This window comes from Heteronotia binoei, chromosome 3 (assembly GCF_032191835.1).
Source record: "Heteronotia binoei isolate CCM8104 ecotype False Entrance Well chromosome 3, APGP_CSIRO_Hbin_v1, whole genome shotgun sequence".
NCBI classification, from domain to species: domain Eukaryota; kingdom Metazoa; phylum Chordata; class Lepidosauria; order Squamata; family Gekkonidae; genus Heteronotia; species Heteronotia binoei.
Window position 1 is genome coordinate 21714996 of NC_083225.1, and position 19196 is coordinate 21734191.

The following is a 19196-nucleotide window of genomic DNA, read 5'->3' on the forward strand; positions in this document are numbered from 1 at the left end:
TTGATGGGTCTTCAAAGCAGCTGACAATAGCCAAGTAAGATGACAGAATTTCAAAAAGCACCCCCAAGTTCAAAGACCAAGCTTCCCTGTAAACCAAGAGAGTACCCAACGCCTCACCAGCCTCTTCCCTCTAGGGGTACCCCTTCCTCCATCTGTCATACGCAGCAGTAAGACACCATTTCTACTAAAACAAACAATTAGGGCTGCCTGCGAGTTTGTTCTAAAACCAAAAAACCAGCACATCTGTGCATGGGGGGGTTCTCTACTGTAAAGAGTTCTCTGTTTACAGCCTCATCCATCACTGGCAGCTTCAACCTCCTGCAGAGGAAAAAGCTTCTTCCCAGTTCCCAACAGCAGCTGCTTCCCCAAAGGGAACAAGACCTTCCTCCTTTCGAAAGGATCACCAGAACACACTTGGCAGTGCCAGCAGGCAGTGCAGGGGTCAAGAGTGTCAGACTAGGATCTGGGAGACCCAGGTTCGACTCCACCCTCTGCCATAGAAGCTCGCTAGGTGAGCCCTTGGGGGCCAGTCACCGCCTCACAGCCTTACCTCCCTCACAGCGTGGTTGCTGGGAGGACAAAATGGAGGAGTGGAGAATTATCAGTGTTGGGTACGCAAAGGTTGGGTGAGAGAAAAAAGATTTTGAGAAATAAACAAAATATACGTATTTATCACAAAGTGCTCTAAAATTATACTTTAAAAGGAAAGGAAAGGGAAAGGTCCCCTGCGCAAGCACCAGTCGTTTCCGGCTCTGGGGTGACGTTGCTTTTCACAGTGTTTTCACGGCAGACTTTTTACGGGGTGGTTAGCCATTGCCTTCCCCAGTCTTTTACGCTTTCCCCTCAGCAAGCTGGGGACTCATTTTACCCACCTCGGAAGGATGGAAGGCTGAGTCAACCTTGGGCTGGCTACCTGAACCAGCTTTCGGTGGGATAGAACTCAGGTCGTGAGCAGAGAGTTCAGACCACAGTACTGCTGCTTTACCACTCTGCGGCACCTTAAAAACACTAGCACAATTCACTCTTGAAGTGGTGAATATTTGAACTAAGAAGTACTAAACTTATTTAACGCAAGGCATTTGGATATTTCTAGGTTAAAAGCCTCGATCCAATAGAACAGGACCAACAATTCAATATATCCAGGTTGATAACCTTGACCCACATTCAAAAAAGGGCCAAACGTGTTTCAGTGGTCAGGCTGTTGCATGCACCTGCACACCGTGACAGGTAAACACGGGTTAGCGCCAAGGCAGGTTGATTATAAAGCATTCCGGATATCCTGCAAGGCAAAGGAATTGGGTTATGTGAGGGCGATCTTAAACTTCTACGCACACAATCCAAGGAATGCAGGTTTAACTGATCTTTCTGGCCACGGCTACCACAACACTCGGAGTGTGCAGAGATGAGTCTCCGGATGACAGAGATCAGGAGGAAGTGACTGCTTTGGAGGGGAGACTCCATGACATCACATCCTGCTGATGTCCCCCCTCCCCAGGCTCCACCCCCCCAAATTTCCAGGAATCTCCCCACCCGGAGTCGGCAATCCTAAACCTAGACAAGCAGGTATGTATGTGAGGTGAGGCCATGCATGAGGAGGCGATCATCTGACAGATGGCAGGCAAATGGCAAACATAGGCGCCTTTCAGAATTTAGCCAAAGTAAGATTGTTCAAGATGGAACTTTGCCCAGACTGACCATCCCATTATTGTACACAGTAGCTTGTTTTATTGCGCAAGTTTTCACCCAGATCAATATAACCAGAGAAAACTACTTCACGTGGCCCTGGCTAATCTAGGCCTGCAAGACCCCGGCTCCCTGAGGCAAACTCTATTTTACAAAGAAAAGGAAAGGGGAAAAGAATGTCAAGTAGAGCTGCTTTTCTCCTGCTTTGGGGGGCTTTGATCCATCGCTGCCAAAACCCCACCCCCAAACAGGGATGTTGTGCAGCAACGTTCTGGTTTTTGGCAAACTCTATGGTTTTGAAGGCAAAAACCATAGAGTTTTGCCCCCATACCAGAGCGCCACATGTGACATTACCAACGCAATGATGTCACCTCCACCCCCGGTATGCCCTCCAAATCCCCCCACTGAGACGAAGAGGGGAACCGGCAAACCTAATGTCAAATGTGTAGAAAGTGATTGTCAATAATATCACTATAAACTGGTCAACTGCAAAAGCAGGAAGATCGGCAAAATTGGCGGGTGCCCGGCCAAGACAGAGCGGAAGCACATGAACAGCTGCAGCTGCCTTCTACTGACTCAGAGCCTCCTTCCGTCAAGGTCAATCTTGTCTACTCAGGCCGGGTCTCAAGCAGAAATCTTTCACAGCACCACCTGCTTCGTCTTTTAACTGGAGATTGAACTTGGGGACTTTCTGCATACCTGAGCCATGCCCCCCCCCCCGACCCCGCCACCCGACAGAGGTGTCTACATGCACTGAAGTGGCATGGCCTCTCCCCTGGTAGGTAGAAACACATGACTGCGCAAATTAATCAAGAAAAAAAAAACTTCAAAACAGACTAGATAAAGCCTAAATATATGCCTGGGGCATGAACTGTTGAGAGCAGTTAACTGTTGACACAAGCTAGATTTTTGGTTCATGCAACTACGGCAGCAAGAATTATATATGCTAGGTACTGGAAGACACCACAAGTACCTAAGAAAGAAGAATTTGTGCAAAAAGTGCTGGAAATAGCTGAAATGGACTTTCTCTCAACCAAATTGTTTACAACAAAGTTAAATCAATGTAAAGAGGTTTGGCAGCCCATGTATGATTGGTTGAGCATGCAGAAATAGTAGTAATAAAGGAGAGGGGTGATGGAAGAGAAGTTTTAATGAAACTAACAGATGAACTTAGAAGAAGAACCAGATCAAAGTTCTCTTCCCCCAAAATGTTCATTTATGTGTATTTTTCATTTATTGTTTTTGTATTGTTATAACATTTGTGTTATTGTTATTGTGTTTTTGTTTTTGCATTGTTATAACATTTGTGTTATTGTTATTGCATTGCTTTTATGTTGTTTATTATGTAAAAATAAAAATATTATGAATCGAGAGCAGTTAACTGTTGCTTAAAGGCAAGTTGTGGGAGAAAGGGGACTGGCTTGCTCGCAAAATCCTCTTTAACACGAGAAATTATTCATTTATTTATTGTCTCCCTTTCTCTCAGGGACCCAAAGCAGATCACCCAGAGTGAGATAGTGCAGTCTACAAAATGGGGTATTCAATAAACAATGTGCTAGGATTGTAGAGATGGAGAGATTGTAGAGGCAGGGAGGACACCCCTATTCCACCATCCAGCACTGACACCTGAACCATCCCAGTACAAATCCAGAGTGCCAAATAACATCTTATGATATCATTATATGCGACACTCAATAAGAATTAAAACCCGCCATCTAGATCCTGGCGAGTGAACCTGGAACAATACTACATATTTTAAATTGTATGAACTGTTGAAATGTTTTAATGATTTTATTGTACTTTGATTTTAATACTCTGTTATTTTAACTGCTGTTAGCCGCCCTGAGCCCATTAGGGGAGGGCGGGATATAAATGTAATAAAATAAGTAAATAGAAGTCTGGAACCAACCAGAAATTTAAAAGACAGAATGAAGCACAGTGTAAGCATTGACATGACACATTAAGCTGAGCAAAAATTACATATTAAACTGAGCAAAAATAATGGGATCCCTTTTACAGCAAGCTGTACACAGCAGTAAAGACTGCAGTCCCTACATCATTGATCCAAGTAAGTCTGAAAACCATTTTGCCCAATAGAGCACAGTCTGAGTCCCGGGACACCTTTCAGACCAACGAAGTTTTGTTCAAAGTATGAGCTTTAATGTGCACATTTTGTACAGGGCAATCCTATTTCCTGTGCAGAAAGCCTCTGGAATAATTCAGCTTAGCGTATTTTGTGGAAAGTCAGGCAAGCAAGAACCTTCCCGACTCCCTTTGGCAAGTCATTCCATGAAGTGGGAGCCACAACAGAGAAAGCACAAGGACGTGTAGTTTCCTAAGTCTAGCCCTGCAGCACAGGGACACCACCTCGTATAAGAGATGATGCAACTACGGCTCCAAACATGACACCTACTCCGATTACTGGCTCAGCTGGAGCAAAAGGCAGAGAGCATACGAAAGCTTACATTCTGAATAAAACATAGTTGGTCTTAAAGGTGAACTTGTCTACTGCTTTGATTCTGGAGCAAAAAGCTCCTAAAAGGATCAGATCAAGAGCAAAAACATGGTTCCTTGTTTCTTTTAAAAGACACAGAAATGAGGAAAAAATAAACGAGGGGGAAAGTAAGAAAACCATGACTTCCCATGATACAGGGTGCTGCTCAAATTCCCTCATGTACCCACCTGTTAAGATAGATCCAAGCAGGCAGCCAGCCGTGTTGGTCCAAAGCAGTAGAACAAAGCAGGAGCCAAGTGGCACCTTTAAGACCAACCCATTTTTATTAAGAACGTAAGCTTTCGTGTGCTCTTAAGCACACTTCATCAGACGAGGAATCCGGCACAGTGCTCCTTGGCTCCTGCTTTGTCCACCTGTTAAGAGGCAGGTGGGGCCCAAGCCCCATTTGGAGAGGGAAAGGGCAAACACAGGTGAACAACTCCAAGTGAGCCCCAGGAGGGCACCAGTTTGGCTTTGCAGATCAACCAAATAGGGGGTCAAGGCATCTGCTCCAGGAGCAAACGGGGGCCTCTCCCTGCTGAGCTATTTGGGGCTCCTGTAGAGCAAGGAGGAGGGGCAGTCAGGAGAGCTGCAGCACAAGGCTGGCGGAGGGCGCTGGGTTCAAAGTCCGCTGCCCTGCCCAGGAAGGCCCTTTGGGCATCTGCTCCCTCCCAGCTCGCCAACCAGTAGCTCTCCAGATGTTTTTTGCCTACAGCTCCCATCACCCCTGGAAGAAGGAATGGAATCCTCCAGTAATTTAGAGTTCCTGGAGGGGAAAACGCTTTCAAGGAATCCGTGCTTTTGAAATGCATCAATGAAATAGTGCAGGGGTGGCCAACGGTAGCTCTCCAGAAGTTTTTTTTTGCCTACAACTCCCATCGGCCCCAGCCATTGGCCATGGGAGTTGTAGGCAAAAAAAAAAAAACATCCGGAGAGCTACCGTTGGCCACCCCTGGGAGAAGGAATGGAATCATCCAGAAATGCAGAGCACTGGTTTTTGTATGGCTGCGTTTCATTCCCGCCTATACTGCAAGCTGCCTTCAGTTCCTTTCAAGGAATCCGTGCTTTTGAAATGCATCAGCCAAGGGTAGCTCTCCAGATGGTTGGGGGGTTTTGCCTACAACTCCCATCAGCCCCAGCTAGCATGGCCAATGGCTGGGGCTGATGGGAGTTGTAGGCAAAAACAGCTTGGGGACCCGCCAGTCTCGGTGGCAAGCACGCCGCCGCCTGCCAGCGTCCTCGGGGGGTCCCTTTAGGGGCAGGCCCTCCCTGCATCCGCCGCCCCTGTGGAAGCGCAGCCTGCGGGGCCACCACCCATCAGGCGAGGGGCCCCCAGGAGAGCGTTGCTATGGCGAACCCGGCACGCATGCGCACTCGGCCCGGCCTTCTGCCGCCGCCTCCGCACTCACCAGCCCCGCGTCCCGGTCCAAGTCCGAGGCTGACCCGCCGCTCCCGGCCCTCACGTACTCGACGTGGCGGAGAGACTCCGAGGCCGGCCCGGCGGCGCCTGCCATGGCTAGAAGGAAGGAGCTACGGGGGCCTGCCCGGGACAATCCGCGCAGCTTCGCGTGGGCGCCCGGCGGGCTGAGCCGGCCTGATGACCTCATTGGAGCCCCGAAGCAGCCGCGGGGGCGGAGGGGAAGGGACGCTGCGACTCCGGCAGGTGATCTCCGGGCCTGGCTGGCAACCCTGCTGGAAGCGAAAGGGACGGTTGCCAACTGACCGGGAGGAGAATGTCTCGGCCGCCCCACACACACACACAAACGCACCCCGGCAGAGAAGAGACTTCAGGGCTCGCCCTTTTGTCTGCAGGCATTGCAAAGGCCCACCTGCCCAGTTGCACGCATGAGCCTCCAGGGAAAGGGACAACAGTACACACTCCTTGTCCACACCTGGTGACATCCCAGATTGCAGACTGAACGGGATTAGGGGGCTTTTCAGCACAAAATAGGTTTTCAGGTGCACCAAGGGCTGCTGGAGTGAAAAACAGCCACTTTGAGGTTTTTTTTTAAAAAAAGTAGTGGGGGTGCCCTGTAAGGCAGAAGAAGGAAGACCAACAACACCCCCCCCCCGCAATGTTCTGTATTGACTATTGAGCCTGAGAAACCGTTCCAGAGAGCCCAAACGCACGTGTAGTTTTGAGATACTGAGGATGTGGGTATGTCCATGAAAGCTCATCGCTTGAATAAACCTTTGTTGGTTTTAGGAGGTGCCCCCTGGACTCAAAATGGGTTCTTGAGATGCTGTGGTTGGTCCAAATGAAATGCTACACAACTTTTGCTCTTGGACTTTTCTCTACTAAGTAGCACCAAGCAGATGCTCAGATAATCAGGAATGTGCTCAGCTGCCAACATTAAATCTCGCCATCGTTCACCTTGCCCTCCATAGAAATACTGCAGGATATCTGACCTCCCCACAAAGTGAGCTGCTGCTAGGGTTGCCAAGTCCAATTTAAGAAATACCTGGGGACTTTGGGGGTGGAGCCAAGATCAAGGCTGTGACAAGCATAATTGAACTCCAAAGGGAGTTCTGGCCATCACATTTAAAGGGACAGCACACCTTTTTAAATGTCTTCCTTCCAAAGGAAATAATGAAGGATAGGGGCACCTTCTTTTGGGGCTCATAGAATTGGACCCCCTGGTCCAATCTTTTTGAAACTTGGGTATTTTGGGGAGAGGCACTAGATGCTGTACTGAAAATTTGGTGCCTCTATCCCAAAAAACAGCCCCCACAGAGCCCCAGATACCAGCGGATCAATTTTCCATAATTTTCTATGGGAATAAATCTCCATAGGGAATAATAGAGTTCACAGCAGACATTTCCCTCCCCTCCCTCCACTTTCCGACGACCCTGAAGCGGGGGGAGGGTCTCCAAACCGGGGGATCCCCTGCCCCCACCTGGGGATTGGCAACCCTAGCTGCTGCAGGTATTCAAGGGCAGGGTTTGCCTATACTTAAAGGTTGTTGAGGAAATTGGTTGTGCTAAAAACATCCCTGCAGCAGGTGCATTGGGTCATTTATCAGGAACGGGCTACACAGTCCATGTTTTTAAGGCTGCAACCCTAAACAGATTTACTAGGGAGTGAGCCCTATTGAGCTTTCTTCTGAGTAAACATGCTTCATTTTCCTCTGCATCTATCCACCTAATGGAGAGAAAAATACATTCTCGATGGGGAACTCCTTTTCATCTTAGTTTCAGAGCAGAATGTGCACATGGCCAGAGGAAATGGGCACTCTGTTGTGGCACCTGGCAGTCTTCAAAATGCAGCTGGATGATTATTTGTCAGAGTTGCTTTAGGCTGATCCTGCATGGAGCAGTGGGTTGGACTAGATAGTCTGTATGGCCCCTTCCAACTCTGATTCTATACCTTGCTGCAGGCCTGCACCTCCAGAGATCTTTCTCCCACCTTCAATCACTTAGGACACTGGAGTTGGGGTGAGAGAAACCTCTCTCTGGAGGCTTCTCCAAACCTTCCAGTGGAGTGGTTAAGTGGTGGACTCTTATCTGGGAGAACCAGGTTTGATTCCCCACTCCTCCACTTGCAGCTGCTGGAATGGCCTTGGGTCAGCCATAGCTCTCACAGGAGTTGTCCTTGAAAGGGCAGCTTCTGGGAGAGCTCTCTCAGCCCCACCCACCTCACAGGGTGTCTGTTGTGGGGAGGGAAGGTAGCGGAGATTGTAAGCCACTCAGATTCAGAGTGTAGGGCAGGGTATAAATCCAATATCTTCTTTAAAATGCCACTAAAAATCTAAAATGCCACTCACTGCTCATTTTAAACATGAACAAGGCCAGTTGCCCTCAGCCTTTTTGAGCCTCCAGACATCACTGGAATTCTGACAAGATGTGGTGGGTACAGCCACAAAACAACTGCCGCAGCATACCTTCAATCACACACTGAAGATTCTTGTGACAATCTGCCAAGCCCATTGACTCTCCAGTGGCCGCCAGTCAGAAGCCTTGCTGGGGAAAGCCCCATTTGGCCCTGCTCACTCTCTAGAAGTTCTTCTGAAGGCACCTGGCAGGCACCAGAAGAGGTGTCAGTGACATGTTGGGGAGCCCTGAACTAGGCAGTGGCGTGCCTGTCTGCTGCTGCAATTGCCCCCTCTGCAGCTTCTAATTAAGTGTAATTTGGAATCTCTCTCTCAAGGGCCATACAAGCTTGGAAGAGTTAAGAGGACAACAGCCTGTTCTAAGCTCCCCTTTTTTTCAAGCTCCGAAAGACAGAGATCAGAAAAAAAAAATGCATGGGTGTTTCAGACACTCATTCTAATCAGAATAAATTTGAGCTATGCTACCATGTGCAAAGATATATTATTTATTGGGCTCAAGCAAGATATAAATTGTTTCCTGAATGTCAAGTTATTATTTATTGTATTTTTAAACTGTCTTACAGTGGGGTATAGTTTAAATTAAATGAAAAAAAAAATATGAGTCCAGGCGAGCTATTTTTGTCTGCAATCACCATGCGTCTGTAGCCTCTGATTCTGCTGCAGATTTACTCAGCAGCAGGTCCCCATGGGGGGCTTAAGCCCCAGAACGTGTGCGTAGGATGGTATGAGCAGACGAAACTGTTGAATAGTTCAAGGCTGTTACAGAGTTGAATTCAATATGAAAGCCAAGGGCGAGTGGAGGGTGCTCAGAAGAGATGCCCCTCTTGATTGTTCCCCACTACCACCATTTTTTCCAGTGGAAAGACAGGAAATTATTGGATGCTCTGAAGAAAACCTATGAGCTATGCTTTTTGCAACGCTGTCCTAAGAACAGTGAGCAAGTAGAAGAGCTGAATAGTCTTCTGAGTAGCCATCTTTAGGATTCAGTGTTTAGCGTGAAGATTTCTGTTAAATGGAGGGAAGTTAGCAGTGAGGTCCCATAAGGCTGGGGCTAATGAACTGGTTCATCAATGATCTGGAATTGGGGGCCTGCAGGGGAGTGGCCACATCTGCAGATGTCACTCAGGTATTCAGGATGGTAGAAAACGGAGTGGATTATGAAGGTTACAGGAAGATCTCTCTAAATTGAATTTTTAAATAGTATTATGTTTTAATCTTTTCAACTGTATCTCTGTCTTGTGAGTTGCCCTCAGCCCTCTAGTGGGGTATGTCAAGAGAGAAATCATATGAATGAATGAATGAATGAATGAACGAACAGGCTGAATTGGTAATCAAGGGGCAAGTGAAGTTCAGCCTGGTTAGGTGAACGGTAATGTATATTGGAATAAAAGCTGCTAATTTTAAATATGTCAGGATCTGACCTGACTGAGAAGACGACTGGAACAAAGTTGGAGTCCACCTTTAAGGCCAACAAAGTTTTATTGTGAATGTCAGCTTCCGTGTGCTAAAAAAAGAAGACTGAAAGAGACCAGGGTTGTAAGGAGAGAGCTAACTGGAAACATGGCCTCGGCATGAGGCACTGGTGAAAAAGGCGAACCCCATGCTGGGGATTTTTATGAAAGGGACTGAGAATAAATTAGGGAATATTACCATGGACCCGCATAGCTCTGTGCTTGGGAGGGGAGGCAGCAGAGGTAGAGCTCAGTCTCTTCAGATCTCGGAAACTCAGCGGGGCCAGTGCTTGGATGGGAGACCACCAAGGAAGGCTCTGCAGGGGAAGGCCAGGGGAGACCCCTCTGCTTCTCCCTTGCCTCGAACGCCCCCCTTGCTGCAGCTGCCCTAAGTCAGATGTGACCTGTGGGCATTTTACACTCACACACAGCTCTGTGGTGCAGCCTCGTTTGGAAGACTGGGTGCAGTTCCGGCCACTATCTCAAAAAGGACGTCACAGAGCTGGCAAAAGTACAGAAGAGGACAACCAAGACAATTAAGGAATTGAAGCACCTTCCCTAGGAAGAAAAAGCAGAAGTGTTTTGGACTTCTCAGTTTAGAAGAGCCAGTTTGGTGTAGTGGCTAAGTGTGTGGACTCTTATCTGGGAGAACCGGGTTTGATTCCCCACTCCTCCACTTGCACCTGCTGGAATGGCCTTGGGTCAGCCAGAGCTCTGGCAGAGGTTGTCCTTGAAAGGGCAGCTGCTGTAAGAGCTCTCTTAGCCCCACCCACCTCACAGGGTGTCTGTTGTGGGGGGAGGAAGGTAAAGGAGATTGTGAGCCCTTCTGAGACTCTTCGGAGTGGAGGGCGGGATATAAATCCAATATCTTCTTCTTCTTCTAGAAAAGAAATTATTAAAAGAGGGGACACGATAGAGGTTTATAAAATTATGCATGGGGTAAAGAGGGTAGACAGAGAGGACGTTCTCTCCCCAAATGTTAGAACTCTTAACGGAATCGAATGAAGTTGATGGGCAGTGGATTCAGGACTGACAAAAGGAAATACTGTACTTCTCTAAACAATGAAATATTGAAGGAACAATCACAAATGTTTCCTATGAGAAGCAAAAATGGGAGGAGCCTAAAGAAGCCAAAGTGGCTCCATAAACAGCTTTCTGAGGAGAAATAAAAAGTCTCATTTAGGAAATGGAAGGAGGGCCTTATTATAACCATAAACAAATAATGAATGCTTACGAAGAGAGAGTTAGAAAAGCTGATGCTTGCTATGAGCTTAAGCTAGCAATACTGGCTAAAACAACAAAAAAGGATCTTTTGTTATGTTCAAAGTAAGAAAAAAGAGCGAAGACATGGTAGGCCTGTTGCATGGTAGGGAGAGGAAACGGAAATTGTAACAGGTGATGAAGAGAGGGCAGAATTGCTCAATTCCTACTTTTTCTGGGTCTTCTTTTGGGAGGGAGATGGTGTTCAACATGCCAAAAACAGAGCACATTAACAGAGGGAAGGGAGCAGCCTAGAATTGGCACAGGCATAGTACAAAAACACCTAGTTTTAAAAAATGAAACTAAGTCTTCAGGGCCAGATGAATTGCATCCAAGGGTAAAAAAAGAACTTGCAGATGTCATTTCCGAGCCCCTGGCCATTATTTTTGAGAATTCTTGGAGAACAGGTGAGGTGCCGGAAGATTGGAGGCGAGGGAATGTTGTCCTTATTTTCAAGAAGGGGAAAAAAGATGATCCAGGTAACTACTGACCTGTCAGTTTAACCTCTATACCTGGGAAAGTTTTAGAACAGTCATCAATCAATCAATCAATCCTGGAACATTTAAAAAGGATGGCTGTGATTACTACGAACCAGCATGGGTTTCTCAAGAACAAGTCATGTCAGACTAACCTTATCTCCTTTTTTGAGAAAGTGACTACCTTGATGGATAAGGTTAATGCTGTAGATATCATTTATCTTGATTTCAGTAAAGCTTTTGATAAGGTTCCACATACTATTCTTGTTGACAAGTTGCTAAAATGTGGTTTGAAATTTGTTACTATTTGGTGGATCTGTAACTGGTTGACAGATCGTGCCCAAAGAGTGCTTTTGAATGGTTCCTCATCCTCTTGGAGAGGAGTGACAAGTGGAGTGCCTCAAAGATCTGTCCTGGGACCTGTTTTGTTTAATATCTTTATAAATGATTTGGATGAAGGAATAGAAGAAATGCTTATTAAATTTGTGGGTGATACTAAATTGGGAGGGTTAGTAATGCAGTAAAAGACAGATACAGGATACAGGATGATCTTGACAGGCTGGAAAACTCGGCTAAAACATGTTAAATGAATTTTAACAGGGAAAAATGTAAAGTTCTGCATTTAGCTAGGACAAATCCAATGCATAATTACAGGATGAGGGAGATTTGCCTTGGCAGTAGTATGTGCAAAATGGATCTAGGAGTCTTAGTGGACTATACACTGAAAATAAGTCAGCAGTGTGATGCGGTGGCTAAAAAGGCAAATGAATTTTGAGCTATATTAACAGAAGTATAGTGTCCAGATTACGTGAATCACTTACTCTGCTCTAGTTAGACCTTGCCTGGAGTATTGTGTTCAGTTTGGAGCACCACAATTTAAAAAAGATGTAGACAAGCTGGAACAGGTCCAGAGGAGGGCAAAAAAGATGGTGAGGAGTCTGGAGACCAAATCCTATGAGGAAAGGTTGAAGGAGCTCGGTATGGTTAGCCTGGAGAGGAGATGACTGAGAGGCTATATCGCTTGGAAATCTCATTTGCACAACAAGACCGGCACTAGCACTTTAAGCCAATCTGCTGAAGTGGCGGGATGACATTTATGCAGTTTGGAAATACAGGAAGTCTTCTTGTTTTGAATGGTTTTTTTAAAAAATATTTCGAGAATATGATTGTATAATATAAGGCTATTACTTTGAACCTTTAACTGTAAGACTGCTGTGGCGCTTTAAGAAATTTCTGCTCTTTAAAAATTATCAATTACATTCTTACAGTATTTAAAATCTAGTTCAATAGTATTGATATTTTTGTTATTTTCCGTGGCTGCACATTGCTGATATCCACCTGTAGTTCAGCAACACTGCCCTAATCTTGTCACGATGGGCCCCCCTGAAGCTGGGTCTAAAGCTGAAGCCAGCGGTGCCCTTAACATAAGCGGAGGGGGTAGATTTAGGTCAAGATGGTAAAGGGGCCACAGTCCAACCCCCTGCATAATACAGGAAATTCACTAATACCTTCCCCCTCACACTTCCAGTAACCCCTTCTCCACACCCAGAAGATGGGGACGGGGGGAGAGAGAAAACCTCCAGGATCCCCGGCCAAACTGGCCTGGAGGGATATTGCTGCCTGACCCCAAAATGGAAACCAGCATTTCCACAAGAGCTTAAGCACCGATGCAACCCTTCCTGCCCTTCCTCTCATCATCTGCCTGTTTTTATGGTATTGATCGCTATTGCCAACACATCCTCATTTTGCTTTTGGAAGAGATTTGCCTCCAGAAGAGAAGAGTCAAGAGTCTGGGAACCTTGTGGAATGCTTTAAGGGTCCATTTTACCACCTTCAATATTCACATGAAACCACTGACTGAGATGGTTTGAAGATGAAGATATTGGATTTATATCCTGCCCTCCACTCCGAAGAGTCTCAGAGCGGCTCACAATCTCCTTTACCTTCCTCCCCCACAACAGACACCCTGTGAGGTGGGTGGGGCTGGAGAGGGCTCTCACAGCAGCTGCCCTTTCAAGGACAACTTCTGCCAGAGCTATGGCTGACCCAAGGCCATTCCAGCAGGTGCAAGTGGAGGAGTGGGGAATCAAACCCGGTTCTCCCAGATAAGAGTCCACACACTTAACCACTACACCAAACTGGCTCTCCAGGGGGTTGGGCGTCATCAATAGGCAGACGAAACCCAGCTCTCTGTTTTATTACCTAAGTCTCCAGAGGTATCGTCTTGGGTCAGGAGGTCGGGCAGCTGAGGCAGAATGAGCTGCAGCTGAGTCCAGACAAGGTAGAGATAATTTGCTAGTTGATTGAGAAGGCTGATGTTTCAGGAAGACTAGAACTTCTTGTGGAGGCTGGATTGGAGCTGAGGCAAGAACTTGAGGATACTCATCATGGACTCAGCCTTGCTGCTTGAAAACAGGTTGGTGCCAAAGACTGGATTTGGCTCATCAAATCTTTCACAGATTCAGCTGATCTGGTCATGCTGATCCATGCAGCTGGATAACTGTGAAGTGCTCTACATGGGTCAGCTCTTGAAGACAACCCAAACACTGCAATTGACCTATGATGTGGCAACCTGACTTTCATCAGGAGGATAGCCAGTGGGTGCATATCTTGCTTATCTTGAAACAACTGCATTGACCGGTTTTTTCAGAGTTCAATTCAAGGTTATGAACTTCAGAGCCCTTTAGTGATAGGACCCACATATTAAAAGGCTCACCTCTCTACATAATACATCCCCATGGGTCATGGGGTCCTCTGGTTGCCACTGTCTGATTAAGGTCACCTGCTTGGCATCCACTCTTCCTGTTCCTTCTTGATAGTGGCTCTTTATGGAATGGACTCCCTGAGGTGAAAGAAATGTTCTTAGAGGTTTTTCGAAGATATTTTGTTGTTGTTCAGTCGCACAGTGGAGTCCGACCCTCCTGTCTTCCACCATCCTCCAAAGTCTGCTCAAATTTGTGTTTGTTACATCAGTAACGCTGTCCAACCATCTCATCTTTTGCCATCCCCTTCTTCTTTTGCCTTCTGTCTTTCCCAGCATCAGGGTCTTCTCCAGGGAGGGCTCCCTTCTCATTGGGTGGCCAAAGTATTTGAGCTTCAGCTTCAGCATCTGACCTTCCAGGGAACAGTCTGGGTTGATTTCCCTTAGGACTGACTGATTGGATCTTCTTGCAGTCCAAGGGACTCTCAAGAGTCTTCTCCATCTCAAAAGCATATATTCTTCTACGCTCGGCCTTCCTTATGGTCCAGCTCTCACAGCCATACATTACTACTGGGAATGCCATCGCTTTAACTATACGGACTTTTGTTGGTAGGGTGATGTCTCTGCTTTTTATTATCATTATATTTGTTATGATTTTTAATGGGTTTGAGCTACAGGCATTTTTTTGGGGTTTCAACGGTTTTTAACTGAACCTTGCTTTCATTATAAATTGCTATATACCTTGGGATACAAATGGAACTTAAAATATTTTAAGAAATAACTTGCCTTTCATGGGTTACTATACTCTCCAGAAGACATAGCACGGATAAGCGGCAAACCCAACTCATGTTTGAAAACAATCAGCTTCAATGGCTTGCATGTTCTTAAAATGACCAGCAGGGTCTGCGGGTCAGAACCTAGCAACCCAAACCATCTTGTAAGATAGGTGAGAGGAAAAAGTAAGAACAGAGGCTGCTAAGTGGAATGCTGGGTTCTAGGAATTTGGGTGCACATTCTAGAAGAAGGTGGCAGTTGGAATCAACCAGTAAAGGCCAGAGAAATTAAAGTGCTGAATGTCACTTAATCTAGTAGCAAAATGACAGAGATCTGGCTAAGAGAATTCGCTGCTGGGATACAATGGATGTCCAAAAACAAATGATGTATCTTGCCAGGACCTCTGCTCCTTGAGATGAAGAAATATGCCAAAACTGGCTGCAGCTTAACTTACCCCATACATGGCAACAACCCCAAGAGACCGTGAGTTTGTGTTTCATTGTAAGAACTGACCTCCTACTGTGGAATGGGAAAGAACTAGGGAGTATCCCAGGGCCACAAAAAGTGATGAGGCTATCAGTGGCTACTCGCCATGGCGACTGAGGGGAACCTCCACATTCAGAGGCACTAATCCTCTAAATCACAAAGCCAGGAGGCAATATCGAGGGAAGGCCTCAGCCTCTCTGCCCTGTTGTTGGCCCTCCAGAGGAACTGGTTGGCTGCTGTGTGAGACAGGAGGCTGGACTAGATGGACCCTCACTGGTCTGGTCCAGCAGGGCTCTGATTATGTCCTTCTCAGGGGAAGGCCTCGGCCTCCCTGCCCTGTTGTTGTCGTCCCTCCAGCGGAACTGGTTGGCCTCTGTGTGAGACAGAAGGCTGGACTGGATGGACCCTCACTGGTCTGGACCAGCAGGGCTCTTCTGATGTCTTCAGGGGAAGGCCTCGGCCTCCCTGCCCTGTTGTTATCGTCCCTGAATAGGAACTGGTTGGCCACTGTGTGAGACAGAAGGCTGGACTAGATGAACCCTCCCTGGTCTGACCCAGCAGGGCTCTTCTGAGGTCCTTCTCAGGGGAAGGTCTCGGCTTCTCTGCCCTGTTGTTGGCCCTCCAGAGGAACTGGTTGGCCACTGTGTGAGACAGGATGGTGGCCTAGATGGACTCTTGGTCTGATCCAGCAGGGCCCTTCTTATGTTCTTTCCAGGTTTATTTATTTACTAGGAGTAAGGCCCATTGTGGAAAAAAATACAACGGGCTCTAGAAGGAGGCTCTGAGCAAGTGCCTGTCACACTTACCCACCCACCCAAGTGAAGGTATTAATCTCCCCCCACTTCAAGGGGAGCTTATCTCTGCTATCTAGAGAGCAGTTGTAAATCTGAGGGCGTTTTCGCACTGACCTTAATCAGCAGCAACGCCCCTCTTCACCGCGCAGGATCGGCGCGGATTTCGCACTAATTGCCGCGGAGCACCCGGAAGAGCCGGAAAGTCCCGCGGCTTTTGCGGCGCAAACGGAAACCGCCAAAACCCAGTTTCCATTTGCGCCGCAAAAGCCGCGGGACTTTCCGGCTCTTCCGGGTGCTCCGCGGCAATTAGTGCGAAATCCGCGCCGATCCTGCGCGGTGAAGAGGGGCGTCGCTGCTGATTAAGGTCAGTGCGAAAACGCCCTGTGTGATCTCCAGTGCTTCCCTAGGAGGAAATGGCATTGTACCTGTCTGAGGTTCCACCTCTCCTCAAACCCCACCCCTTAAATATCCAGGAATTCCCTAACCTGGAGTTGGCAACCTATCTCCTTCCCTTTATCTCCCCCTCTGACTTCAGGTTTCCATCTCCTTCTCCCTCCCTGCAGCTTCTACATAGGCTGTCTTTCTCCGCAGTGGAGGGTGGGGAACCAAAGCAGCTTGCATAATTCTCTTCTGCCCCCTTTGATCTGAACAACAACCCTGTGAAGCAGGTTAGGCTGGAAGTCTGTGACTGGTCTGAAATCACTCAGTTAGCTTCCACAGCAAGGACCTAATTTACTTTTTAAAATGTAAATGCATTATAAACATAATTCTAGTTATAAGAAAAAAAAAAGAATACATTAAAATATAGTGAAAATGGGTTTAGTATATGTTTAGCCTGGAGAGGAGGCAGCTGAGAGGTGATAGGATCACCATCTTCAAGTACTTGAAGGGCTGTCATATAGAGGATGGTGTGGAATTGTTTTCTGTGGCCCCGGAAGGTAGGACCAGAACCAACGGGTTGAAATCAAATCAAAAGAGCTTCCACCTCAACATTAGGAAGAACTTCCTGACTGCTAGAGCAATTCCTCAGTGGAACAGGCTTCCTCGGGAGGTGGTGGGCTCTCCTTCCTTGGAGGTTTTTAAACAGAGGCTAGATGGCCATCTGACTGCAATCCTGTGAATTTAGGGGTAGGTATTTGTGAGTTTCCTGCATTGCGCAGGGGGTTGGACTAGACCCTGGAGGTCCTTTCCAACTCTATGATTCTGATATGTAACAAGATAAACAGCCAATATCCATCCCTTATTTATGTCAATGCAAAAAACATTCTGATACACTATTCTAAAAGAGAAATACATTGGAATATTGTGGATATATAGCTCTACTTGGTGAGAATAGGTTTAGCATCTGTAATGAGATAAAAAACCAATATTCCTGTTCAGTCCTGGGGAGGTGTTTGTTCCAGGTTTCATAATAATTTCTAATTCAGCAATTTCCCTCTGCATTCTGTTCTTGAAGTTCCTTTGCAGTAAAACAGCTACTTTGAGGTCGCCCACTGAATGTTCTGGGAGGCTGAATTGTTCTCCCACAGGTTTCTCAGTTTTGTGATTCCTGAGGTCAGATTTGTGTCCATTTACCCTTTGGTAGGGTTTGTCCTGTGTGAAGAACTGAAGGGCATTGTTGGCATTTAATGGCATATATAATATTGGGAGATGAACAAGTGAATGAGCCTGAGATGGTGTTGTTAATGCTGTTTGGTCCAACAGGAAAAGGCTGGGAGACAAGGAAGAGGAGTAGCTTTCCTCTTCTTAGCCAATAATGTTACTTACACACACACACATTCTGGCTCTCTGCAATCAATACAGCTGATATTCTGAGGCCTGTCATGTGATATAACAACACTTTAACAGCTTTATCTTGGGAAATGTTAACATTTCCCTTATCACACCAGTAAAAGCTACACCCAAATTTGCAATGCAACTATTAAAGCTCAATTATATGACTTACCTATGAACACATTTATTTATTCCTGGCATTTGCCTGAGGATACAAGCAGGGTTAGCCCCTTCTGCATTATCTGCCACAGGCATGCCTGCTCTTTAGCCCCACGGGGCTGCCAGCCTCCAGGTGGGGCCTGGGGACCTCCCAGACTTACAACCTATCCGTTCCCCTGGAGAAAATGGCTGCTTTGGAGGGAGGCCTCTAGTCACTACACCTTTAAAAAGATACTAGAGCATAGAAAAGGGCAGCTAGAATGATGGCACTCAATGAAATTGTTGAGTAGTCAGGTTAGAATGGAGAAGAAGAATTGCAAATTTATACCCCGCCCTTCTCTCTGAAGAGACTCAGAGCGGCTTACAATCTCCTTTATCTTCTCCCCTCACAACAGACACCTTGTGAGATGGGTGGGGCTGAGAGGGCTCTCACAGCAGCTGCCCTTTCAAGGACAACCTCTGATAGAGCTATGGCTGACCCAAGGCCATGCTAGCAGGTGCAAGTGGAGGAGTGGGGAATCAAACCCGGTTCTCCCAGATAAGAGTCCACGCACTTAATCACTACACCAAACTGGATAAAAGGAAGTCCTTCTTCACCCAAAGGGTGATTAAACACATGAAATTCACTGCCACAGGAAGTGGTGGCAGCCACAAGCATAGCCAGCTTCAAGAGGGGATTGGATAAAGAAAGCTGAAGTTCTGAATAAAACTAAGTTGGTCTTAAAGGTGGAATCAACTCCTATTTTGTTCTACTACGTCGGACCAACACGGCTGCCTGCTAGGATATATCTATATGGAGCAGAGGTCCATCAGTAGCTATTAGACACAAGGTATTGTTGGAACTCTGTCTGGGGCAGTGATGCTCTGTATTCTTGGTGCCTGGAGAGGCAGCAGTGGGAGGGCTTCTAGTGTCCTGGCCCCACAAGTGGACCACCTGGTGGCATATCAGGGTTTTGGTTTTTTTTGTCACTGTGTGATGGAGTGTTGGACTGGATGGGCCATTGGCCTGATCCAACATGGCTTCTCTTATGTGAGCCATTGGCCTGATCCAACATGGCTTCTCTTATGTTCTTATGTGACACAGAGTGTTGGACTGGATGGACCATTGGCCTGATCCAACATGACTTCTCTTACGTGACACAGAGTGTTGGACTGGATGGACCATTGGCCTGATCCAGCATGGCTTCTCTTATGTGACACAGAGTGTTGGACTGGGTGGGCCATCGGCCTGATCCAACATGGCTTCCCTTATGTTCTTATGTGACACAAGAGTGTTGGACTGGATGGACCATTGGCCTGATCCAACATGGCTTCT

The 19196-nt window shown here is 46.9% G+C and overlaps 2 protein-coding genes across 2 annotated transcripts in view; one reads left to right on the forward strand and one right to left on the reverse strand.

The window, feature by feature from the left end:
* Positions 1-8280, reverse strand: part of DNAJC15 (DnaJ heat shock protein family (Hsp40) member C15) — a 28366-nt gene extending 20086 nt beyond the window's left edge. The window contains exons 1-2 of the mRNA XM_060233573.1: positions 8059-8280; positions 5587-5869 (exon numbers count right to left, since the gene is read on the reverse strand). Of these exons, the coding sequence (XP_060089556.1) occupies positions 5587-5784 (198 nt within the window). The 5' untranslated portion in view covers positions 5785-5869; positions 8059-8280. The remainder of the gene's footprint in view (positions 1-5586; positions 5870-8058) is intronic.
* A 5135-nt stretch (positions 8281-13415) lies between these two features.
* The window catches only part of EPSTI1 (epithelial stromal interaction 1), a 36305-nt gene continuing 30524 nt past the window's right edge, over positions 13416-19196 (forward strand). Inside the window, exon 1 of the mRNA XM_060233575.1 lies at positions 13416-13610. Within this exon, the coding sequence (XP_060089558.1) occupies positions 13582-13610 (29 nt within the window). The 5' untranslated portion in view covers positions 13416-13581. The remainder of the gene's footprint in view (positions 13611-19196) is intronic.